General features: G+C 35.1%; 3 protein-coding genes and 2 pseudogenes across 7 annotated transcripts; 2 read left to right on the forward strand and 3 right to left on the reverse strand.

Moving 5' to 3' along the window:
* The first annotated feature begins 930 nt into the window (after positions 1–930).
* LOC120136213 (ascorbate transporter, chloroplastic-like) lies at positions 931–2,179 on the forward strand. Of its 2 annotated transcripts, XM_039152318.1 has the most exons (4): positions 931–1,043; positions 1,374–1,517; positions 1,804–1,905; positions 2,096–2,179. In XM_039152318.1, exons 2-4 carry the CDS (start codon positions 1,437–1,439, stop codon positions 2,171–2,173), a joined length of 261 nt encoding a protein of 86 aa, XP_039008249.1. In that variant the 5' UTR covers positions 931–1,043; positions 1,374–1,436; the 3' UTR covers positions 2,174–2,179. The 2 variants fall into 2 exon arrangements, with proteins under 2 accessions (XP_039008249.1, XP_039008250.1); XM_039152319.1 differs by lacking the exon at positions 931–1,043 and having other exon boundaries at positions 1,320–1,517.
* Positions 2,180–2,585: 406 nt separating this feature from the next.
* LOC120136209 lies at positions 2,586–6,414 on the reverse strand (annotated as a pseudogene).
* Positions 6,415–12,767: 6,353 nt separating this feature from the next.
* Positions 12,768–15,403, reverse strand: LOC120136207 (origin of replication complex subunit 5). 4 transcript variants are annotated; one of them, XM_039152314.1, is made up of 6 exons: positions 15,061–15,403; positions 14,915–14,952; positions 14,528–14,878; positions 14,028–14,444; positions 13,209–13,518; positions 12,768–13,099 (listed from the first exon to the last, which is right to left on the reverse strand). In XM_039152314.1, the coding sequence occupies exons 1-6, from the start codon at positions 15,346–15,348 to the stop codon at positions 13,049–13,051; spliced, it is 1,455 nt and encodes a 484-aa protein (XP_039008245.1). In that variant the 5' UTR covers positions 15,349–15,403; the 3' UTR covers positions 12,768–13,048. The 4 variants fall into 4 exon arrangements, with proteins under 4 accessions (XP_039008245.1, XP_039008244.1, XP_039008243.1 ...); XM_039152313.1 differs by having other exon boundaries at positions 14,528–14,952; XM_039152312.1 differs by having other exon boundaries at positions 14,915–15,403.
* Positions 15,404–17,382: 1,979 nt separating this feature from the next.
* On the reverse strand, positions 17,383–19,969 carry LOC120136211 (annotated as a pseudogene).
* Positions 19,970–25,048: 5,079 nt separating this feature from the next.
* On the forward strand, positions 25,049–25,861 carry LOC120136214 (L-3-cyanoalanine synthase 1, mitochondrial-like). Its single transcript, XM_039152320.1, has 2 exons — positions 25,049–25,375; positions 25,781–25,861. Exons 1-2 carry the CDS (start codon positions 25,202–25,204, stop codon positions 25,844–25,846), a joined length of 240 nt encoding a protein of 79 aa, XP_039008251.1. The 5' UTR covers positions 25,049–25,201; the 3' UTR covers positions 25,847–25,861.
* The last annotated feature ends 319 nt before the right edge of the window (positions 25,862–26,180 follow it).

Raw genomic sequence — 26,180 nt, forward strand, 5'->3', positions numbered from 1 at the left:
TTGACAATTTCTGAGTTTTCCTTTAGTAAGTAAGTCCAAATAGTTCGACTATAATCATCAATAAAAGTGATAAAACATCTATAACTATTAATATTTTTGACTCTAGAAGGGCCTAAATGTCACTATGTATCAGGGAAAAAAGGCTAAGAGAGTTTATATATAAAAGGTGGATAAGGACTCTTTGTGTGCTTAATAAGTTGGCCGATAGAACAATGAAAAGTATTTGACTTTTTATTAATGAAGAAAAGTGGGGACAACTTGGCTAAATAGTGAAAACTAAGGTGATGTAACCTAATGTACCATAGCATCACGTATCAGAGATTTCCGATGCAATAGAAAAATCATAAAAAGATAAACCAGTAGGATTATTTGGAGAAGAGGAAATATGTTGTGTTTGAAGAGGGTAAAGTCCATTCGACAGTCTAGCATTGTCAACCATTCTCTCTGAGTGCATTGCCTGCAAAGTACAAGTTTTATCAGTAAATGTGACAACATAATTCAAATATTTTGACAATTTATTGATTGAAAAAAGATTACAAGTTAAAGAACATCATTCAAGATTATGTTATTGTAAAAATAGAACCACTTCCTGCAATGGCAAATAAAGAATTGTTTGTTGTTCGAATAGAGGACCGATTATGTTGAAGCTGAAACTCACAAAGATCTTTATTTCCAGTCATGTGATCGGAAGCCGCTGAGTCAAGAATCCATGTTGGAGTTTTCTTTTTAGTAAGGCAGCACAGGATGAACCATCTTGTTGACAAGTTGCAAGATCGGAAGTGGCTGGTCCAGTAAATTGACCAAACAGCTTCTGGATTTCTTCAGCCTGCTCTTTGATAAAGCGACTAATTTTGTCAACATTGACCAGATCGGACTGAGACTTTCTGGGCGATCTGTTGGTAGACGACTTCCAGTCCATTGGCGGTTAATCATGGCGATTAATCTGATCAAAAACTCCTGTTTGGGCTCTTATAATCTCTCGCTTCTACCATAATTGGGGAACTTTTGTCCTCCTGACATGGATGCCTACGTACTACAATCAGGTATTTGAACAATGATCAATGAACAATCTCACCTTTACAATTGGCATTGAGTACAGTCTAATTGGCAGCAATGCTCAGCACTTGTTGCCTTGCTGAATAAGAGGCATTAATTGCATATGGCTTGCAGCTCCTGTGCAGGCTGTATTGCTGTTGCAAACTTGCAGACCATGCCTTTCCATGAATACACCTTTACCTGCCAAAATACATTCCAAGAGTGCTGGGTATTAGATTTACAGATCATTAATTGCTGAATTTGTTACAGCTGAAAAATTATATTTAAATCTTGATTTTGCTGTCTCACGATAGTAAATGTCATGGTGGTTCTTACAGGTTTTAAAGTTTGACTTCAACCTCACCGAATCCTGACTCCTCTGCGTATTGTCTTGGTTGACTATGGCTGTCTTTGCAAATATAGGAGGGTGGATCGCTGATACACTCGTGGGCAAAGGTTTTTCCATAACGGCAGTGCGTAAGGCAAGGATTAGTTCTCCTTTGATTCTTAAGTTTGATTTATTTCAAAAGATTATAAAATGCTTGAATGTACCAACTTGTAGTATTTTATTGATTCTTCTGCTATAACCTTTCTGATTCTTATCTAAATTCATTCTCGTTTATATAGTACAAGTCTAACACCCAACCTTCTGATCGATGAGCTGAAAAGGAAATTTAGTACTTCAGTGGAATCAATGGTACAGTGGTTGTAGGAAAGACTACTCGAGTCCTTTTACGTAATCATGCCCGTAACCAATTATTTTTGCAGATCATGCAATCGATAGGCTTTCTGGGGCCTGCCTTCTTCCTTACACAGCTAACCTATGTCAGAACACCTGCTATGTCTCTGCTGTGCATGGCATGTAGTCAGGTATCATTTATTTATTTATTTTAAGTTTCAGCTCAGCTTTGAATTTGTGTTGTTAATATATGTAGCATTGTAAACTCCTGATTAGACTGACCGAAGAAACTGACTTAGGTGTTTGGTTTTAGGTGTCCACTAACTGATCTGTCAACTTTGGCAGAGATAGTGATCTATAAATTCCTTTTTTCCTTGACAGGGATCAGATGCATTCTCTCAGTCAGGTCTTTACTCCAATCACCAAGACATTGGCCCACGCTATGCTGTGAGTTTCTGAAAATAGAATATAATGTACTTTTCAGCAATTTATACATGGCCAAATTAGTTTGACATGTCTGTAAGTGCCAGGACTAATAACTACATATTGATAAGATCATCCTTGCATAAACGTAATTAGTAAGGCTTATTTTCTAATTTGGAAGAGTAATTCCCTTAATCATCAGTGTTTCTTGTCAAGAATGACATTTTTCTTTTCCTCAAAGTTGTTCGTGTCCCTTAATCATCAGAGTATAATATATATATTGAATTGTAAAATAAAATGAAAATACCTCTCCCTCTTATAAAAGATTTGCCATTGATTATGTACCTAACTTCCTTCTGGCTCAATATCCGTGAAAAATATAACTCAGTGGCCCCCTCCGGCTCCTTCATGCCTTAAATATTCTTCACCGAAGCTACCGCTCGCCGCACTAAAAATTCACACTTTACCTCTACATTTTCTCTTCATTGATAATGTTTTCAACAATTGCTCCTAAATCTCTCTCATGCACGTTAACTTTAAGGCCATACTTCATAAACAATGTTAGTGACCAGGGTATCAAATAGCGTTTGCGGTCACGTTTTTTGTCACATCGCGTTTATCGCGGTTGCGGACATAACGGATGTCATTGCGTTCACTGCGGGTGTCGCGGTCGTAAATTTTTTAAATTTTGCACAATTTATCTTAAAACATAACAAAAATAATTATAATTATTAGAAATCATTTTTAATGATTTTTAAAATGTTTTCTAAGCGAAATTGACATATATATAATATAGTTTAATCAAATAGAAACTTTAAAAACCCGATGATAGGATAAGATAATTAATTAACGAATACATTATTATTTAAAAGAAATAAGACTATCAACAATCAACATAGGAAAAAAATAAGAAATTAAAATGGATAAAAATAAACTTTGCTATAACTATGAGATTAAAAAAATCTAAGAAATTAAAAAATTAAGAAACTTAAAATTTATAAAAAAATTATTAAAATTCATTAGAATATTATATGAATGGTCATTATCGGGGCATTGAAACATGTAGAATGACGGATTGGCACAGTAAAACCCACGTCTATGAACAAATGATGCATTCTAACATATCTTTGGTCTTCACTTGCTAGGTAGAGTGCTGCATTTGCTACATCCTCAGCCTTAAGATACACAACCTTAGGTCATAAGGCAGCAATCAAACCCATCACGGGTTGAGGAACACATGTATGATTAAACTTAAACCCTGAATAGTTTTTTAGACATTTATTTATTTATTTAAAGGACTTTTCTTATAATTTTATATTTTTTATAAAATGGAATTTTTCATAATTTAGGTATTAAAGTTAACAAATTAAATCGTGAAATCAGCCTTAAAATGATATTAGTGAAATATTTATAAAGTGATTATTCATTTTTCCCTAATTTTTACTAGATATTATTTATATTGAAATATAAATACAAAGGTTACAACTGAAAATATAAAAAAGGGAAAAAATAATACATTTCTCTTCTTAAAAAATTCATATTTTTACCAAAGATTTAATCACCCTAACATCTAAATATCTAAAATGAGTACATAACTTAAATAATGAATCTATTTAAAAAACTTAAATAATTAATTCATGGTTTGACTTCTTAATTATATATCTTTTCTCATTTTTTTAATTTTGTTATATATCTTATTTTATTCAAATTATGGACATTAAAAAATATCAGATATTATAATATATCAGTATTTTTTTGGTAATTATAATAAAATAATGATTTAAATATTAAAATAATGTATATATAACTCATAAATCAATGGTATATTAAGCCTTGAAAAGAATAAGAAGAAAACACGAGTGAAGTGTTGTGAAAACGAGGGATCAAATTTCCTAATTTGAAGCGGACGTCAATCAGGGAAGACTTTTCATTTCACTCTTCTTCACTCCCCAGTTCACTCTTCTTCACCCCACAGCCCCACCCATTTCACTATTCTTCAATTTTCACTCATTTCATTTCCAAATATGAGAGAATGGAGGCCAAAGAGGGGAGGAGGGTGGACTTCAAAACTATTCAAAAACAAAATCTTCTGTCAAAACGATCCATAAACCCACAAACTGCTCATGGTGGGTAAAGGAATTGACGATCATCATCTGCTACTCGAAGGATTTTCTCCGGCGCATCTTCTATCCAAAACTGGTCAGAGCTAACTCGGGAATCCAAAGTCTCTTCATTTTCATTTTTGTTTTCGTTTACAATTGATAGCAGCAGAGGTTGGTTTTGATTTTGTCTTGGAATCACAGTTGAATAACGGTGGTTGCATCCCGTTATTGGCGCAATCGTCCGTTTCCCGTTAAATTACGGGCGCAATCAACCGATATTGGTGTGAATCCGTGACCCACCGCAAAAACCATCAAAACCAGTTTCGGACGGTGGCGCAACCGCAATATCACGGCCGCTATCACGGTTTCGGAACGCTATTTGATACCCTGTTAGTGACATCTTCTGCTCCACCTTATAGCCAGCCATCAACGTCAGTTTATGCCTCAACAGCGCTGCTGCGGCCGCCGATTTCATCTGTAGATAAGCCAAGCCTTTCCCCAAACATATTTTCGACCCGATGTTGAATGCTGCAAATTTATAGGAGTCATGCTTGATGAACTCCTTCCCGTCTATTGATAACCACCTTTGGGACGGAACTCTAGGCAATCATCGCCCCACGTCGACCTCGTTCTCCCTACTGAATATATTGAATATGTCACTGATGATCCTGTCTGAACGAATGTTCCATCTGATAATATGTCATCGGCCACCACGTGTTTTGAATCTTCAGGGACTGAAGGGTACAGTTTAAGGTTTCAAACAATATCGCCTTTAAATATATCAATCAGTCAAGTTATTCGAACTTTAGAGTTTCCTCAAACCAAGTTGACATGTTGATGCCACGTGTGTCTATTAGGATAGTGTAGATTTCACATAAGATTTTGTCTTCGACCATTGGATGTTGGATGATAAGTCAGAAGAACCAACTGAGAGCAACAACAAATGTATAACGTCAAGATAAAATTGTGTGCCATGTATTGGAGAAACTCGTCCAAATATGGTTCTTTTTTCTTCATGAACCTCGAGAGCAAATCGTCGTGTGGGTTTCCATCTTTTTGCTGGCAAAGCAATTCTTGCTTACGTGAATTGACGATGTTGGATAAATATTCAGCCATATGGACAAGGCTTCGGCTCAGGTTCACTTCTAAGCCAAACCGGAACCATCTCTTTAGCTTCCACAAAACTTCGGGCAAAATAAACCTTTGCAGGGACGCATGTTTGTGGATCCCTTCCGAAAGCCAAGCCGCAAATATTATCAAAAGTGAGCCTAAGCAACACGTCTTGTATATCAACGGGCTGGCTTCGGCTTTGAGCTTCCTCAAGAATAGGCCAGAACACGGCCTGCCACGTGGGACCTTTAGGATAATTGTCGAAACGAGACTTGAGGATGTGCTCCTCGGGTCGCACGTGACCGTCACGAGACCTTGTTTACGAGCCAAGAAGGGGAAGGCACAAATGCAGCTCTGGTACGTGCCGCCGCAAGCTCGGAGGATGTCGGAGATCTAGTCGAGCATAAGGTCACAGTCATAGTATTAAATTGTGGTTGCGGTGTCCGTCGTAAATACGGTTACGGTATCACGATTACAGACACTATGATCATTATGTAATGCGTAACGACTTTTACGGGAGTGATTTATTTCTAAAAATCACATTATTTCTAAAACATTATATTTATACATTTTACATTCATATTTTAATACTCTAATATTAACTATTATTTAATGACATATTCTTATAATCAATCTTCAATTATTAGATAGAGATGTATCATAAGTTAAATGTTTCTTTTAATGTTAATATTATTTTTTTGTTAAGTCAAACTATTCAAGTATTTTATCTATATAATTTTATATTTTAGACAATTTAGATGTTCAATGCAGCGTTGTTGCGGCGTAATTTTTTGCCTATTGTGGTGTTACATAATAGTTTTAGACCGCAAAAGTTATAATATGATTCTCTTATCGCGTTGAATTAATATTGCATTACAGTGACATTCAAAATCGTTACAATGCGACTGTTACATAACGTTGTGATTGCAATTTAGTACTATGGTCACAGTTCTCAAAAAGCCCGACAGATTACCCAATAGAGTCCAGACACGTGGACCACTTAACGACCGTGAGGTGAACATGAACCACAGTAGGTAAGCTGAGCAAAGCAGTTGATATATCCATTGTTCTCTCTAACTACAACAAAACAACCACTCTCCTACCTCCAAAATTTTCTCGAGATAATTAAAAAGAAAGAAACTCACCTAAAAGGATGGGTATTATTCAAAAAGTGATATTTTTACGTTAAAAAAATGAGTGTTTTGCTTTATTTTTCTGTTTTTATGTCCATGAAAAAAGATATAGAAAAAAAAACCCAGAAAAGAATAAGAAGAGAGTGATAATACAAAAATGGAGTATATAGAAAGAGGATTTATAGGTGAAATTATAATGAAGGAAATTATTAAGGACAGACTGTTCCTTTGAATAACAACATCATTTCTCTTATTTTTTTAATTTTCTTCTCTAACAACATTTTGAATACTAAAGGAGGCAGGAGCCTTATTACATTACGGGGGCATTAGGCCTCTGATGAGGTGTCCCGTGGAAATCACTAAGAAGAGTACTATGAAGAGCAGGTGGAGCAGTCGAGAAGATGCGTGTGGTTCTATCAGTATTGATATCAGTTTTGACAAGACTATCGGCGGTCGAGTTCACTTCACGCTTAATCAGTTTGAAGTCCAGTGACTAGTTTGGAGAAGTAAACTGGTTAATTAGACGAACCAGATGTTAAAAGTTAGTTTCAAAGTTTGGTAAATGTTTCTTTGAAAAATATTTTTTAAAGTTTGGTAAAGTTTGGTAGATGTTTGTTGAAAATAGGAATAAGTAAATTCACTTTAGTCATTGCACTTTAGGGTATTTTCAATGATTAGTCCCTAAGTTTCAACTATAAATACCTTAGCTCATTTAGATTCAAAATCATCCCAAAAATCATTTCTTTCTCCCAATACTATAGGGTTTTCTTGTGAGTAGTGAGTGTTTTGTAAACACCTGTAAATTTTCTCTCTTAGTAAAAGATCTGCAGCAGTCCGGAGACGTAAGCAAATTGGCTGAACTCCGTAATCAATTTCGGGTATTATTTTCCGATTTATTTCGCATTCTCACTAATCTAGTTATAGGAAAAGTACTCGTATTCTGTTTAATTTCCAACAATTGGTAATCAGAGCTTTTGGTGGTGAATTTTGTCAATTTTTGCGAGGTTATTATTCATTACTATTCACATGAATAATAAATTTCGTGAATAGTAAAAATTTTGTCGGCGATACGAGTTTGTCGACGGAGGTGTTATAATACACGGGTGGTTCGCACAAATTGTCTGAAACGATCCGAAGAAGCCAGATTCGAGTGGGAGCGATGGCTGCAGACGAAGGGAATGTGAAAATTGAAAAGTTCGATGGTGCGGACTTTAGCTTTTGGAAGATGCAGATTGAAGATTTTCTGTACCAGAAAAATCTATATCAATCTCTCTCAGGAAAACAACCAGAGGGCATGAAGAATGAAGACTGGGCTCTTACCGACAAACAAGCCCTCGGAATTATCCGACTGACGTTGTCCCGAAATGTTGCTTTCAACATAGCAAAGGAAAAGACCACGGCGGGTCTTATGATGGCTCTCTCCAGTATGTATGAGAAGCCATCGGCCTCAAACAAAGTTCATTTGATGAGACGATTATTCAATTTGCGGATGGCGGAAGGGGCATCAGTGGCTCAACACCTAAATGAACTCAACACAATCACAACGCAGTTGAGTTCAGTGGAAATTGAATTCGATGATAAAGTTCGAGCTTTAATTCTCTTATCATCTCTACCAGACAATTGGAATGCTACTGTTACAACAGTCAACAGCTCGTCGGGAAACAGTAAAATTAAAATTCGACGATGTTCGGGATCTGGTATTGAGTGAAGAAATTCGACGGAGAGAATCGAGTGAAGCATCAACCTCCTCAGCCTTGCACACGGAGTCTAGAGGGAGAACTTCATAAAGGAATTCAAATCGTGGCAGATCGAAATCCAGAAGGGGAAAACAAGAACATGAAATAAAGATTTTACCTGTTATAATTGCGGCAAGAAGGGTCACTTTAAAAAAGATTGCCGAGCACCGAAAAAAATACCGGCGCACAGGAATCTACCAACATGACGGAGAAGACAGGTGATGCCATGATTCTAAGCGTCAACAGTCCAATTGAATCATGGATCTTGGATTCAGGGGCATCTTTCCACTCCACCTCATGCCAAGAAATTATGGAGAACTATGTCAGTGGTGATTTTGGGAAGGTTCATCTAGCTGATGATGAAACCTTGAAGATCGTCGGAAGAGGAGACATCCGACTAAAGCTGCCAAACCAGACCACCTGGACGCTGAAGGGAGTGAGACATATTCCTAGCCTCAAAAGAAATTTGATTTCTGTAGGACAGCTTGATGGAGAAGGATATAACACAACCTTTTCAGGCTGTGAATGGAAGATTACCAAAAGACCACTTGTCATTGCTCGTGGTAAAAAGACTAGTACTCTCTATATAACATCAAATTTAGAGAATATCATTGTTGTAGCAGATGCTAATTGAAAATCAAACCTATGGCACCAAAGGCTTGGTCATATGAGCGAGAAAGGGATGAAGACACTTTTGTCAAAAGGGAAGCTGTCGGATCTAAAGAATGTAGATGTCGGACTATGTGAGGATTGTATCTTTGGCAAACAAAAGAAAGTCAGTTTTGCAAAGATTGGCAAGACACCCAAGGCAGAAAAGTTAGAGTTAGTTCATACTGATGTATGGGGACCATCTCCAGTTCCATCTCTTGCAGGCTCACTATATTATGTCACCTTCATCGATGATTCTACAAGGAAGGTGTGAGATTATTTTCCGAAGAAGAAATCAGAAGTCTTTGATACCTTCAGAAAATTGAAGGTTATGGTGGAAAATGAGACTGGTTTGAAAGTCAAGCGACTGAGGTCTAACAATGGAGGAGAGTACAGAAACAACAGATTCATAGAATTTTGCGCAAGCAATGGGATCAAGATGGAGATAACAGTTCCCATGACACCACAGCAAAATGGCGTAGCAGAGCGCATGAACAGAACTCTGAATGAACGTGCCAGAAGCATGATGATACATGCCGGATTGCCCAAATTTATATGGGCTGAAGCTATCAACATTACAGCTTACCTGATCAACCATGGGCCTTCATTTCCTTTGGATGGCAGAATACCAGAGGAAGTTTGGAGCAAGAAAGAAATAAACCTTTCACACTTAAGAGTGTTTGGTTGTATTTCTTATGTACACATAGATTCTGCTGAAAGAAGTAAACTTGATGCCAAGTCCAACAAATGTGCCTTTGTTGGTTATGGCGGTGATGAGTTCGGTTACTGGTTTTGGGACTATGAAAATCGGAAGAACATCAGAAACAGAGACGTCATTTTCAATGAGAATGTGATGTACAAAGACAGGTCAACCATAGAATCAAGTAGCTCCAATACAGAAGCTGAAACAAAGGAATTTGCTAAGTTCGAGGAGATTTCTGGAAATGATGTTTAGATCAATCTTGAAGCAGTTTAAGAAGAACCACGTACACCAGAACTGAGACGCTCCTCCAGAATTCCTAAACCAACCCAACGATATTCGCCTTCTTTGCACTACTTGTTGCTGACTGACAATGGTAAACCAGAGTGCTATGATGAAACAATGCAGGTGGAGGATTCAGTCAAGTGAGAGTCTTCAATGAAAGATGAGATGGACTCGCTTATGTCAAATCAAACATGGGAATTAGCTGAATTACCACCAGACAAGAGAGCGCTCTATAACAAGTGGATTTACAGGATCAAAGAAGAGCACGATGGGAGCAAACGCTATAAAACAAGATTGGTTGTCAAAGGTTTTCAACAAAAAGAAGGTATTTACTACAATGAAATTTTCTCTCCAGTCGTGAAACAGTCTACAATCAGACTAGTATTGAAAATTGTAGCTGCAGAGAATTTACATATTGAGCAGTTAGATGTAAAGACAACTTTCCTTCATGGTGATTTGGAGAAAGAAATCTATATGAGGCAGCCAGAAGGCTTCATAGAGGCATGCAAGAAAAACCTGGTCTGCAGGTTGAAGAAGAGCTTGTATGGTTTAAAATAAGCTCCTAGACAATGGTACAAGAAGTTCGATAGCTTCATGGGTAGTAGTGGTTTTACCAGATGCCAAGCAGATCATTGTTGCTACATCAAGAGGTTCGACAATAACTTCATTATTTTATTGCTGTACGTTGATGACATGCTCGTTGCAGGCTCAAACATGCAAAAGATTATACACTTGAAGCAAAAATTGTCGAAGCAGTTTGCTATGAAGGATCTGGGCGCTGCAAAGCAGATTTTTGGGATGAGGATCAAGAGAGACACAAAGTCAGGGACTTTGATGTTATCACAGGCTGAGTACATCAACAAAGTACTCTCCAGGTTCAACATGCAAGATGCTAAACCAGTAAGTACACCTTTAGGTGTTCATTTTAGACTCTTCAAAGAACAATCACCAAAGACGGAGGAAGAACGTGCACACATGGTGAAGGTGCCGTATGCCTCAGCAATTGGAAGTCTAATGTATGCCATGGTTTGTACCAGACCAGATACTGCTCAAGCAGTGGGAGCTGTTAGCAGGTACATGAATAATCTGGGCAAGGTACACTGGGAAGCAGTCAAATGGATCCTCAGATATCTGCGGGGTACTACAAACAAAGCACTTTTTTTCAAAGGTGGAGATACGACACTGACAGGCTATGTAGATGCTGACTTAGCTGGAAATATTGACATCAGAAGGAGCACTACATGGTATGTCTATACTCTAGGAGGAACTGCAGTGAGTTGGGTTTCTCAACTACAGAAGATAGTTGCTCTCTCCACAACTGAAGCAGAATATGTCGTTGTTACGGAAGGCAGCAATGAGATGGTTTGGCTCCAAAGTTTCTTGGAAGAGTTAGGCAAGAAACAAGAAAACAATGTCTTGTATTGCGACAGTCAAAGTGCTATCCATATAGCAAATAATCCGTCTTTTCATTCCAGGATGAAGCACATACAATTAAGATATCATTTTATCCGATCTTTTCTGGAAGATGGGATTTTGAAACTTGAAAAGATTAGTGGAGCTCAAAATTCGGCAGACATGTTGACAAAGACGGTGACTACGGACAAACTGAAGTTGTGTTCAACTTCAGTTGGCATGCTAGAATAACAAGACCAAAAATACTGTTGCATTGATCGAGGTGTGAAGACAGATTAAAATCAGTCTTCAAGTAGGAGATTGTTAAAAGTTAGTTTCAAAGTTTGGTAACCAACTTTGAAAAATGTTTTTCAAAGTTTGGTAAATGTTTTTTAAAGTTTGGTAAAGTTTGGTAGATGTTTGTTGAAAATAGGAATGGGTAAATTCACTTTAGTCATTGCACTTTAGGGTATTTTCAAAGATTAGTACCTAAGTTTCAACTATAAATACCCTAGCTCATTTAGCTTCAAAATCATCCCAAAAATCATTTTTTTTTCTCCCAATACTAGAGAGTTTTCTTGTGAGTAGTGAGTGTTTTGTAAACACCTGTAAATTTTCTCTCTTAGTAAAAGATCTGTAGCAGTGCAGAGACATAAGCAAATTGGTTGAACTCCGTTATCAATTTCGGGTATTATTTTTCCGCTTTTATTTCGCATTCTCACTAATCTGATTATAAGAAAATTACTCGTACTCTGTTTAATTCCCAACACCATAGTAGTATGAGATGACAAGGGATCTGAAGAAGTGATTAGGTTATAAGCCACTGAGTTGTCCATTTGGCATTGGACCTTATCATAGCCATGATTCCAGGATAAATTAAGGCTTTCATAAATTCTTCAAAGTTCGGCACGAAGGACAGAAGATTGGCCAATGTATAATTGTTCTTATACATTTATGAAGATATAAATTTAAAAGACGTTTAAATATTTATTATTTTTTAATATAAATATTTATTATCCTTTAAGTTGAAAAAAGAGTTTGGGTAGTTTAATTAGAATCGTGTCCTTTTGTGAAATCAATTTACTCATGTTTTAGGGATTGAGAGCATTTTAATATATGTACTTTATTTTCTATAATTTCACAATCATTCAATCAAAGTTATTTGAAGAAACATGATTTTTTTGACTGATTGATGCATTGTAATATATGTACTTCTATTTTATTTTATTTTATTAGTGATTATCATTTACCCTTTTTGTATGTGTATGCTTTGAATGCTTTCTATCTTTTGAGTTGGTTATTTCTCTAAAAATATCAATATCAGCACATGCACCACAATATAACCCATAGATTACCAAAATAGGTGTCGGCAGTCCATTTCCATGAGACATTCGCAATCAGAATAGAGACCACAAATCCTTTTCTGGATGTAAAATTCCATACATTTTTGGGCATAAGAAGATTATGAGAACCATAACCAGAAGTTGAGCAATGTTAAAAACAAGAATTCGGGAGGCTATATCAAACAAAAATTATCACCTGCAGTTATCGACTACGTTGCTAAACAGAATTCCTCTGTAAGTGAGTTACAATATCAGACTACGAGGACCATGGACTATGATTGTCGATTTATTCCTTGATTCCTCGTCCATGGCGTTAGGTTAACAAATTTAACATCTACGTACGACAGTTCCAAACAAAATACATATTAAACAAAAATTATCACCTTGGAATTTTCATATGCTCCTTCATAATCGGTTGACAAAGAAAAATTGATGATGATGAAGCATCTCTTCACATCAAGATTATCTTCTGTATAAGTATTTTGATAAAGGGAACTTAAGGCTCCTTGCCACCTGTATTCGGTTAAAATAGAATTAAGGTTTGCATAGACACAGTATAATAACATAACATATTAGATCAAAGTTTCTTGTAAAGTTACAAGACAGATGTTGAAAAGATTACCTTCAAAGCTAGATCTTCACTTACTGCAGTACGATATCGAGTTGACCCCTCCAATGGACAGCTTCCTCCTTTAATGATAAAATTAGCATTGCATAGACTAGACAGCTGCAATAGTACATCAGACATCAGTCCTCTACTACTTCCCTCAGTTGTTAGCTCCCGACTTTCTTCTTCATCAAGGGAATCTTCTGCTAAAGAAGTTATACACTGAAATATGGCTAATAACCTCTCTAATGGAAACGTTCCAGGCCCTTTCATATGCAATTCCTGCTCCGCCATTTCCTTCTGATCCATTGATTTCTCAGAGGCCCTACAGACAAAAGTATTCAGTCAAAATTTACTTTACAAGTAAAACAAGATGCATAGAGAAAATTAGATGAGGTCATTAGTTCTTAGAGAGAATGGAGTATCTAAGCAAGCGACTTGCAGGGCAAAACAATTTCGAATCATCAGGTTACAAAAGATCATTTATATGTACTAATAATTAAGATCCGGACCAGCACCATTAAATCAATTAGCTGTGTAGCATGATCAAATCAGCAAATACTACACTACATATTCCAGAATAAGATGTTCTTAGCTTGTAATTGAAGTTGCTCCTTCAAGCACAACTGCAGTACTTTCCACATGACAGGGATAATAGACCGAAATTCATATCCAATGGAAGAGTTAAAGCAAATCATTACAGTAGAACAAGGGAGCTCTAATGGACAGCTAGACTCCATTATCATACTACTTTTTCCCATATGGTCAATAGTAGCTCCATGGCCTAGAAGTGTATTCTTAAAGAAAAAACTAAATAGTTATTGTTGTGCTTACTTCCTCTTTCTTTTGCGACTATCAGAAACCCCCGTTGAATCAAATAGTGAAGCATCAAGGGTGGCAGGGTTTCTTGAAGCAAGGAATGCCGAAATAAGAAGATACTTTGCAGAAGTGGACATGTGAAAATCTATCTTATCAAAGTCTTCTAGAATTCCTGACATCTTTGAACTATTTGTTTTCTTTGTCTTGTTAGCTTCAGCTCCGAGAAGTGGTTGAGATCTAACCTGGAATGTTTCATTCAATGCAGAAGAAATATGCGGTCGAATCTGACTAAACAACTTTCTCTTCATTTCTTCATTGGGAGCAACTTCCTTGTCACTTAAGGGTTCACAGTACTTTTTAAATAATGAAGAAAGGGCCGCAGCCAACTCATCTACACGTCTGGTAACTCTACAGAAAGGCCTTAGCACAACACTGTGTGACATAAAAGAAGGAAGAGTTTCATTAGTTGATGCACACAAAAGAAGGGTTCACTGGCTTCTGATCTGGGTACTTACTCAAGGAAGGAGGCATACAGCTTGCGGTTGGTTTGATTTACCATAAAAATATGGCGAAGATCATCTTCAGTGTAGTTGAGAAAATAAAGAGGAATTGGCTCCACATAACCAATATTCAAGTAATACATATCAGGTGAGATATTGCTAATAAAGATCAAACCAACCTCGGGCATCTTTAAAATATCATAAAGGTTAAATAAAAAGGGTAATATAGTAGAACTTTTATCCCAATATCGAACACACTCCAAATTATCAAAAACCAAGTAAACCATAGTTCCATCAGGTCGTCCGCTCATCTTAGAATTTGATTTCCCTGAATTCCCCTTGAGACTAGAAATCACATTCTCCAATGCTTCACGAAGATAATTCACAAAATCAGATGGCCTCTCACAACGTTTTACACTAGAATAACTATGTTTTGAGTCCTTCCTATGAAACAACAACTGGTTCAACATGGACTCGAACAAGATCCTGGGACTGTAACATGTAACGCAACTGGAATATATGAAAGGGCGATTTAGATGCCTGAATACCTGGAGAGTAACACTGGTTTTCCCTGTAGAAGGACCACCATAGACCAAAACCGGGAACAAGGGGGAATTCAAGGGACCCAATAAGCGTAAAAACTCTAGAATTTGAGTACGTCTGCAGGGAAAACGAGACAAGAGATCCTCCAAGCCAAAAGGTTGTTTTCCGAATGCAAGGTCATTGAGAGTTGGTTTGTAGGATTCAGAAGGTTTTGTAGATTCAACGTCATTGCTGGAAACAGCGCAAGACCTAGTTGTTCTTCTCGTAACTTGTGGGCTTCCTTCCATATCCATTAATCTGCATTGAAACAATCAACTTCACTGATACATCAAAATAAGATTCCATTTTAAAAAAATCAGATTAAGAAAAAAAGAAGAGAATAGCAGTTCAACACTAAAAGTGAAATCAAAGTTCAAAGGTACAACAAACGCTTCATTCTGCGTTGATAAATAAGAGTAAATCGTGGCGAAAATAAGACGAGAAATTAAAGTTCCAGCCAAACAAACAAAACAGGATATTATATTCGCTTATCAGTCATCAAGAAAATGGCGCATTCGAAATTTATTTTTAGTTCTTCAACGTTTTGTCGGCAACCAAACTAAGAGAATTACCTGATTAACAGAATGAAATACGCCAAATGAATGAGAGGCTTCCAAACTGAGTTTAATCAGAACCCTAAAATGAGTGTATTTGGGATTGGTGGTAGAAATAATAGAAAAAAGAAAAGGAGAAATAAGTTTTCCCGCCAAGAAGAGATGCTATCATATTGTGCGGAGGAGTGAGGCAAGCCAGGCCCAGCCAGGTATTGGTGTAATGGTATTCGTTGGGCTAAACGAAAAGATAGAACTAGATCCTGGTATGAACATTTCCAAATTTTTACCCAGTTCGGACTATTACTTAAAAAATAAAAATATATTATTATTTTTTGCTATAATTTGATCAGTTTGTTATAAATTAATCATATTATTAATTATAACATAAAGTTTAAAACTTATATATTGAATAAAGGAGCTTATATAAACATTAGTGATCATTGAGATGATTTGTCTTTTAATTTTAATTATATTTACACTTTTAGAATTGAAAAACTTAATTTATATGGAGTAATAGTTGTTGGGTTTAGGTTTGGTTTATTTTTATTTTAGGTTTTGGTTTAAACTTTGATCGTGTTATTGGGTTTTAGTTTAATTATATTTAATTGGTTATTCAAAGTTCAAACTCGATCAAACCGCTTTAAATCTAAAACCGAAATCAAATTAACTTCTTTCGAACTAACATACCTTCAAAACCAAACTAAAATCGAAATCAACCGAAGTACCAAACTGAACCAAAAAGTCAAATTGGATGAATTCAATCAGTTTTCACCAATTTTAACACACCCCTATTGTCCTTGACCCCTATCCAATCCAACCAAAATATTTCTCTATTTTAATGGGGGAAGTCTCACGCGACAGTCTTAATATACAGCTAAAAAAACGCTCTACTGGTTTCGTTATTATTTTTTTAATATTTTCAATAAAAAATTATCTAAAACATTACTTTTTCTACTGATTTTGTTATTATTTTTTAATATTTTCAATAAAAAATTATCTAAAACATTACTTTTCCTACTGATTTTGTTATTATTTGACGCTTTACCAGTTTTGTTAACATATATGATAAAACACTACCTAAAACATTATTTTTTCTAACGATTTTATTATTATTGAACACTTTACTAAAAAAGTTAAAAAATCAATGTTTTATATAGAAATAATTATATAATAAGTAATTTTTTTACCAAAAATATTAAAATAATAATAATAAAATCGGTTGCGCATTTTCTTAGACATATATTAAAAGTGTCGCAGAATAGAATTTCTCATTTTTATGGTATAACAAGTACAAACAACTTTAAATGACGGTAGGAAATTATTAACCCTATTAATAGTACCAAAATGCACAGATTAACAAGCGCATCGGTTACAAATCAGGGACGTAACATTGAATTCTCAATTTCTATCGTTTTGCTTTTGTTTAATTTATTAGAGGACATCAAAAAATGAAAATCTACTAAAGTAGGTTCTTTACTAGCATTTATGACACATAGATGATGCATGAAATCATAGAGGAAATGGCCAAAGGGGCACCTCGGTGAGGTTGCGGTAAGTGGTAAATATAACACAAAAATAAAAACAAGTCGCAGACAATGCTAACAATATAAACACATTTCGGAAACTATTAAGGTTGAAAGCTATGTAGCTTTTCGTGAGAGATAAAGACAATCAAATAGCAAACTAGCATATCAATACCCCAATCAATTTCTCCATGTCATTCTCTCACTTTGCTTTTTCATCATCATCACAAGTTTAAACTTTCACTAGGGAAGGTGACCCTCCCAAAAGAACCTCGGCGGTGGCCACCGGCGATGACTTCTTTGAGGCGATATATGGAACCAAGCACCCTACCAGTCTTCTGTCAAAACTCAAAAGGTAAAAAAGAAATGTCAATCTCCGAAGACAAAGACGGTAGGTCATAGATGAGAGAAAAAGAAGAGGGAGAAAGGGATAGAGAAATAAGAAGGCAGCATGCTCAAAATGCATAGTACTAGAACAGTTTAGATCTAAGACAGCCTCCTACAACGAACAGATATCTCAACATGCAGGGAGTTACTAAAAACATATAAAATAGTAGGCATAGGATCTTGTTTCCTTTCTTTTCTTTAATTCCTCTATACTTAGTCCAACCAAGAAATAGGTTTTTTTTTTGCAAAATATTACACAACAAACTTAACCAACCGCCCAATTATATCAATTCAGTAGTCTCCATACATGTCCATGTTCATGTAGACTCACATATCATGATAATATGAAAACACTAGGTAAAATGCAGAACCTGCCTTTTCAATACCTCTTACTTCACAAAAGTAAATGTTTTATGGCTGTCATTTGGACTCAAGCATGAATGTAAAATGAGGACATGTACCGGACAAAGGTATATTTATTTATGTAAAAGCTTTTCTGTCTTTTTTTTTCGGGGGGGGGGGTTCATATCCTCACACGTGTATTCGGGTAAGAGCCAAACAGAAACTCAAGAAAAATGAAAAATCAAAGCAGCATTAGCTTTACAAAATGCAAAGAGAAGTAAAATATGCATCCCCGTTAAATCTGAAAGGACCAATTAGCAGTCGGTAAGTATACCTCATTGTTGAGGCTGAGCTGCCACTTATGTTGCAATGCTTGCCACCTATCTTGTTGCCAACGCTGCCCAAGAATCACAAGGCCCAAGACAGCAGCTGCAACGAAAACAGACCAAAAAGCATTTGCCTCTTTGCATGAGCATACAATGAAATTGCTCTTCTCTTCCACCAAGCTTCGCAAGGGAGATCAGAGCCATCAGATTTATCATCTTGTAGAGGCTTTGCAGACTCAGGCATGTCTGAAGGAAAACCGAAGTCTTGTTCAGAAGCTTCAATAAGCTCAGAAACAGCGGTGGTTGATCCACCGAGAGCTTCCTCGCTATGGAAAGAACTAAATGTAGCAGCACTATACAACTCTGGTCCTTGTTGATCAAATCCAGTCCTTGCATTGTTGTTCCTTCTTCAAACTCTGGACCATGTTTCTCATCAAAAAATTCCATACCTGGAAATTCGTCATGTGCATTCAACCCTTCAGTGACCAATCTTCTTCTTCCTTTGTCCTAGATCTATCACCTTCTTCTACAACACCAGATTCAGGGCCCACGTCCTTGTCAACATGTCGCTAGTATTATTGAGTTCCAGTAGCAAATTCTCATGCTCGCTGGGGGGAAAGACAAAGTGATGGACATGAATAAAGCACGAGAAGTTTCTGCTTCTTTCACTTCATATAAATCACCTATGCTATCATCCTTTGTTTCAACTTCTTTTGGACCAGGAGCGGCAGCATATGCAGATGCAGTCAGGGACACAACTTCCCATTCATTACCACGTGGGATGTTTTCCTTTTCTTCCCCATTATCCGCCATTTTAAGACTTCAATGCTCCTAGAGTTAATAGTATTAATTACTTTCAAAACAGGAGAAAACAAAATAAAGGATTCCATACAGCTTGCTTCCTTGTCGAGAAAGAGAGGGGGGAACTTAGAAGTTAATAGTAAAGAAATCCACTAAGAAATAGAAACCGAATAAAACTATAAAACTACAAATTAACGATAAGAAAACTAAAAGCAATTCCTGATGATTAACATGGACTAAAGATTTTGACAAAGAAATAATATGAAAATAACATTTTTTAAGAGAACTATTTTCCTCAAAGAGAATACAAATTTTATTTCCCTTGCACCAAAATCAACACCATTTTTTTAAATTAATAATAATCGCATCTGAGAATTTTTGCAGCACACGCAGGTCAGTCAATTCAGCAAAAACCGGTACCGTGTTGTATACTTAATAGATATACCTTAACGGTTCCCAGGAGATCTTTTATATCGGACTGTTAAAAACGATTAAATAGATTTGACGGACTAATATCAATCATCGACCAAACAATTCAAATAAGTCTAACAAAAATGACTTAAACAACGAATCATGCAGCTATCCAACCATACATCAGAAATTAATCCAAGAAAAGAGAGATCAGAAAACCGTATCCATACGATGATTACAAGAAACAATCAAACATCAGAAACAACAACAAAAACTAGTCATCGTGAAAAGAAAAAAATGATCAATAATCAATGGTTCTGATTTCGCCAAATTCAAAAGAATAAAACAGCAAAAATATCAGAAAAGACAATACTTACCGGGAGAGATCTAAAGGGTACGAGCACTAGATCAGTCGGAGAGAGGAACGATGAGTTAACTGTTTCAGGAAGAAGGAACGGAAATCTAGGTCAGCTTTTATAGATCTCGAAATGTATTCGTAAGAGGATGATGAAAACGGGAGAAAAAGGTAATTGTCACATAGTGGAAGGATAGAGTTACCGTCAGTGGCAGGTAATACAACGTTGCCTAATGGATGTCTCTCGTTGTCCGTATTGTAGGGTGATGGTAATAGAAGGTGATAAAGTTTGCGTGGGGAGTGGAACTTCGTGCGTTTGCTTGCGCATTCAAAGCCACATTCCCCTTGCCATATATAAATGTCATTTTTTAACTACAATAATACATTTTTATAATTAATTAACAAAAGTAATATAAAAATATATTTATTCATAGTGTGTAGTTACATCTAATCAACAATTTATAAAAATAATAATTGATTAGATGCATCTTATTTTATGTAACACTCAAAGTGTTTCTTAATCAATGTATTTTCTAATTTTTTTCTTAAATCAAATTAATTGTTTCACTATTAAGATTTTGAAGTCTTTATACTTTAAAGAATTATTATTCTGTTATGACGTATGTATATCAAATTTGATTGTTTATGAAAGAAAATATTTAATTTTTGTTATAGATAAATTTTAGCTTAATATACAAAAATGTCCAAACTATACACTTTTTCTTAAAGTGGTATCTAAATTTTTCGGTCAATTCAGGTGTCTAATATTATAAATGTTATCACTTTAGGTGCATTGGCCGTAACGACTATTAAAAAATTTCGTTAAGTGACACGTGTTTCATTCATACAATTTTGAAAATCACATTTTTTTTAAAAAAATATAATTATATTTAAAACTCTAATTTCTCTTAAATTACAAAAAAACTCCAAATCCCTAAAATTCTCAAATCCCTAACCTTAACTTACATTCATTGTCGGTCACGACCAATGCCGTCAACATCGCCTTGTCATCTCCTAATCAGACGTCGTCATTTACTATCGATTGACCATCGAGATCGTGTGGTGTTGCGATTTGCAGCTTTGTTCTTCGTTGAGCTCGCATGATAGTTTGCTCCATTTCTGGTTCGTGGCTCCTGTTCTGATGATTTTTCGTGAGTAATTGGTCGGTGGAGGTGCAGTTGTGTGAAGTTCGCAGTGGTAAAGAGCGACGGCCGACGTTGTTAGAGATTAAAATGAGATTTCAAGTTTTGGGTTCTTTCTAAAGTTTTTCTAACAAAATAGACATCACTCTAAGAAAAACGTATAATTTGATTTTTTTTGTATTAAGCCATAAATTTTATATTATCTTCATTTGATAGTTTATTAAGCATACCAATTTAATATACGTTTTAAGTTATCTTGATGGTCAGTAAGATAAGTTAATTGATCTTCTCTGAGTAATATCGAAGATCATAAAATATGTGTTGAACATTCCTGGACTGAATTTTTTCGACTTCCTTTGATCTGTATTGCATTGTGGGGGACTTGTAATAATGAAGTTGTATTTTGTCACTACATTAAACAATTACAATTGTCAATCATGATCTCTAGAAACATCCCACTCCATGGAAATGATCGCCGCTGCTAATAATTTGCATGCATCTATCGTCTGAGTAATATCGAAGATCATAAAATATGTTGTTGAACATTCCTGGACTGAATTTTTCGACTTCCTTTGATCTGTATTGCATTGTGGGGGACTTGTAATAATGAGTTGTATTTTGTCACTACATTAAACAATTACAATTGTCAATCATGATCTCTAGAAACATCCCACTCCATGGAAATGATCGCCGCTGCTAATTTGCATGCATCTATCGTAAGGATGTGATGAGTTTTTTATTGTATTAATATTAATATTAACGGTGGATTTAGAAATACTTTTTAAAATAGATATAATATAATAATATTTTTTAATAGAATATAAAAAATAAGTAATTAATCGAATAAAATTTAAACTTCAGCCGGATATGTATATATCCTCACAAAACTGTGGCTCCGCCACTGCTAACATTGAAGGTGATTTACGAAAGCCTCTGACAGTGAACTGGTTAAAATTACCTATGAATTGAGTTTGCGATTGTTGTGTATAAGTTAGTTATTTAAGTTAATCAAATTTTATTTATTTGCTGTCCAAAACATTTAATATTTTTTAATCAAAGAGTGAGAAACAGAGAGAAGGGGAGTCCTAAGCCGTACGCCTAGCTCCCTCCATGAGATGCTTGAATCAGTGGATTGTCCCTTTGTAGTTGCAGAACATCAATTAACGCCATGGGAGGGTTCTGAAATGACTGAAGACCGAAGGGTTAGCTCCAGGCCATGATAACAAGAAATGACTTTCCACAGAGGCCTTTCATCACGAGACTCAGCAGGCAAGCGACAATCATACGCACTTTTAATTGTGAAACGACGATGTTTATCCCAACGCCAACCAGGAATATCCGGATTACCAAGAGTTTGACAGCAGCCAAATGCCATATTAGCGAAGAAGGCAAAAAATAATAAGCTCAGTCCATTTCCAATCCCCGTTTGCGCCGACCATATCTTTTATGGGCTCATAACTCACTTTGATTAGAGATGGAGAAAGGCCCAAAAATTAATGGGCAAATTAACCTCAATCCACGTAAAAGCATTGGGTAGGTTACTCGGTTCACATCGGCCGGCCGTTGCTGTGCATGGAATGAATGAAACTGAGGGGAGATTATTTCAACATTACTCAACCGTTTTTAGTGTCTACCCTCTGGTCGTAAGCAGGGATCGACTGCAGCGGGGTGGGTCAAGATAGTACCCTTAAAAATTTTAAATTAATATATATTTTTTAATTTTTTATATATTTTTAAATGATAATTTATTTATATATTTTTTTAAAAAAAAATTAAAAATTTATTTTTTTAATATTTTAAAACTCTATCATCATAATATAAAATTTTATGCTCGTACATATAATAGGATTAAATTTCCATCCATGGTTCATGGAATGGGACAGTGGCATCTTCATGGTCCCACGATTCTGGTCCCCACCCCCACCCAAATTAAAAGACGCCAAACTAATTTTTTTAAGAGATAATAATCTCGTAATATACGATTTTAATCAATTTTTTTTGGATTTGTCAAAATGTTCAACAAAATCGCAATGTGATCTCTAAATCGTAACGCGATCTCCAGTATCGCAAATAAGTTTTCAGATTCGCAACGCGAATTTGGAAAATCGCATTGCGATTCTGACTATCGCAATGCGATAGTCCAAATTCGCGTTGCGATAGCCCGAATTGACGTTGCGATTGACTGTTCACTGTTGCGATAACACTGTTCACATTGCGATAGCACTGTTCACTTTGCGAATTTGCGATAGTATTGTTGTTTCCTGTCCAGAAGGATGCAAAAAAGCTTTAAACTTGGGATTTTTTTTGTTTGAATTCTCTTTAATGGTGTATGAATTTATATAGGAAGAAAGAGATATTGTGATGATCAACGACAAGTAAGAATCATATGGAATTAGTTAATATGCTGAAAAATAATTGAGCATCCATTAATAATTCGAAAAGTGACGAAAAAATAACACTGAAAGTAAAAAATTTACAAAAACAAGATAAAAATTTGTACAAAATAAGATAAAAATTTGAACAAATTTTGTAAGAAATTAAAGAGACTTATTGCACAAAGAAAACTAAAATCCTTGATCTGTAAATAAAAGAGATTTATAAACTAAAAATATGAAATAGAGATCATTTATAATTAAAATTTTGCGATCAGATCGATGTAGATATTGCGAGCGTAAGAAGAGAAAAAGAGTGAAAGAAAGAAAGAGAGATTGACAGTGAATTAAAAGAAAGAAAATTAAGAGATTAAATATAAATAAATAAATATAGTTTATTCTATCATAAATAATTTAGAATTTATATTTATTTAATTTTATATTATTTAAAATTTATAGTTTATCATAAATAAACATTATAAAATTTATTTTTATTTTTAAAAAATTATATTCTATCATAAAACCTTATAAAGAGAATTCAAACAAAAAAATCTAAGTTTGAAGCTTTTTTGCATCCTTCTGGACAGGAAACAACAATACTATCGTAAATTCGCAATGTGAACAGTGCTATCGCAATGATTTTGGACTATCGCAACGCGAATTCAGACTATCGCATTGCGATAGTCAGAATCGTATTGTGATTTTTTAAATTCGCGTTGCGAATCTGAAAACTTATTTGCGATACTGGAGATCGCGTTGCGATTTAGAGATCGCATTGCGATTTTGTTGGTCATTTTGACAAATTCAAACAAAATTGATTAAAATCGTATATTATAAAGGATTTTCGGTCACTGAGGTTATTTTCTCTTTTTTTAAACTACTAATGGCCATATAAATCGGCTTTGATCCAAAACTTTTGAAAGTTAATTCCATGAGAAGTTTTGAATTATAATCTAATTTAATTAATCTCTAAATTTTAAAATATATAATTAAATCATTAAGCATCAATATTAAAACAATTAATCTTTAAATTAACCAAACTTGTAACTCGGACATTAAATATAAGCTCAATATAATTTACAACATATTCAGTACTTGTACCTACTTCATGACAATTGTATATGATGCGATATGAAATAAGAAATAATCTTTACTATTATTATAGCGATTATTAATCTTAATTTGATAGATATCATTAATGTTATAAAAATATACGACTTTAACCATTCTTAAATACATAAAGTATATATGATTATTAAGAGGGGGATAAAGAATAATTACACAAAATTAAATAATATAAATAAATTTAAAAGTTTATTTAAATAAATGAGTTGTTATGGTTACCTAAACCCTAACCCACTAATTATAACGATACCTATATATAGTTCACTTGTTCTAATGATTTTTTAGACATATCGTACTATAGTTACACCTAAACTTATTATAATACATTATACTTCTTAGACATTCTTAATCAACAATATGTAATTATAAACAACTTAATAATTAATTAAATATATTTTTTTAAAATTCATCCATTGCTTATTACCATTACCATCACCTAAACATACCACATGCGTGTAATTAAATACAATTACATATATCTACAAAATTCCAAACAATCCGTGAAAATAGTCAGCCGGCGGCCCGCGCCTGACATCATTTTGAATAATAAATCACGATAAATTAAATAATAAAAAGTAATATAATTATCATATAATATAGTATTTTATGAGTAAATGCATGTTGGCGTTTGAAATCCTCTATAAGTATGGGTCTCCGTCTTTAACTTCAGACCGTTCACTATTTAATACAGATTTCGTCATTTAAGCTACCCGCCTCTGCTTCTTCGTTCAGTGTAGCAATTAGCAAAATCATTTGAAGACCTCCATTGATGGCTGCTCTAAGGAGCTTACTCAGGAAAAGATCTTTAACGTGCAACGAGATGACGATGTCAAGGAGGCTAGTCTCCACCGAACCGGTTATCGATTCTCCTTCTTTTGCTCAAAGACTTAGGGATCTTCCCAAGGATCTTCCTGGTACTAAAATCAAGAGGGAGGTTTCCCAGGTAATCTCTATCTCTCATGAACTTTGTTTATAATTAATTAGACTTTAATTCGTTCTTTCTTTTCTTGTTTGCCCTTTTTTTAAAGGTAATTTCTCTACCAAAATGGGTTTTTTTTTTTTTTTATTTTTTCCTATAACAGATCGCTTTTGGCAAGTATCATTGTAGTTGCAAAGCAAAGATTTACTTCATTGAATTGCTTTAGCTGAAGATAATTCGTCGTATCTGCTGATTTTGCTCTGCGTTTCTAAATATTTATTTACTTGATAATAAATTCTACCTGAAGTTGTTGATGTATTATCATAATTTATTTTCACTTCTGTCTCTTCCTTTTAATCTTTTAAAAAATTTGAAACTATTGTTTAATGAAGTTCATCCTTATCTAAGAATTGATTCTTCATGTTTCAGCTAATTGGAAGGACGCCTCTTGTTTTTCTTAAAAGTAACCGATGGCTGCGGAGCGTATTGCTGTAGATGATGCAGCCCACTTCTAGCATTAAAGACAGGTATTGGTTTCTGCCCTTCTTGGCACTTTACACTAAAGTATTAGTTTGAAATTTTAGATATGTTGGACATGAGATAAGGTCGAACCGAAACTAATCGGACGCTTCTTTTCAACAGACCGGCACTCTCCATGATCAACGATGCTGAAAAGATGAACTTACTTTCTCCCGGAAAGGTTTGCCGGATGGCCGATGGCCTTGTTGAATTGTTGATACTAACTTTGGTGTTCAGTTGCTTTAATTTCCCCCCATAACATGTTTTTTTTTACTTTATGTTTGACAACTCTTATAGAGCCGACATCCGG

This window comes from Hibiscus syriacus, unplaced genomic scaffold (genome assembly GCF_006381635.1).
Source record: "Hibiscus syriacus cultivar Baekdansim isolate YM2019G1 unplaced genomic scaffold, ASM638163v2 tig00110621_pilon, whole genome shotgun sequence".
NCBI classification, from domain to species: Eukaryota; Viridiplantae; Streptophyta; class Magnoliopsida; order Malvales; family Malvaceae; genus Hibiscus; species Hibiscus syriacus.

Coding starts and splice junctions, on each gene's coding strand:
- LOC120136214 (XM_039152320.1), top strand. CDS start 25,202: ATGGCTGCTCTAAGGAGCTTACTCAGGAAAAGATCTTTAACGTGCAAC. Junction 25,376..25,780: donor TCAAGAGGGAGGTTTCCCAG/GTAATCTCTATC, acceptor TTCATGTTTCAG/CTAATTGGAAGGACGCCTCT.
- LOC120136207 (XM_039152311.1), bottom strand. CDS start 15,348: ATGGATATGGAAGGAAGCCCACAAGTTACGAGAAGAACAACTAGGTCT. Junction 14,445..14,527: donor CTGTATGCCTCCTTCCTTGA/GTAAGTACCCAG, acceptor TATGTCACACAG/TGTTGTGCTAAGGCCTTTCT. Junction 13,100..13,208: donor GTGAAGATCTAGCTTTGAAG/GTAATCTTTTCA, acceptor AACCGAATACAG/GTGGCAAGGAGCCTTAAGTT.
- LOC120136213 (XM_039152318.1), top strand. CDS start 1,437: ATGGCTGTCTTTGCAAATATAGGAGGGTGGATCGCTGATACACTCGTG. Junction 1,518..1,803: donor CCATAACGGCAGTGCGTAAG/GCAAGGATTAGT, acceptor TTATTTTTGCAG/ATCATGCAATCGATAGGCTT. Junction 1,906..2,095: donor TGTGCATGGCATGTAGTCAG/GTATCATTTATT, acceptor TTTCCTTGACAG/GGATCAGATGCATTCTCTCA.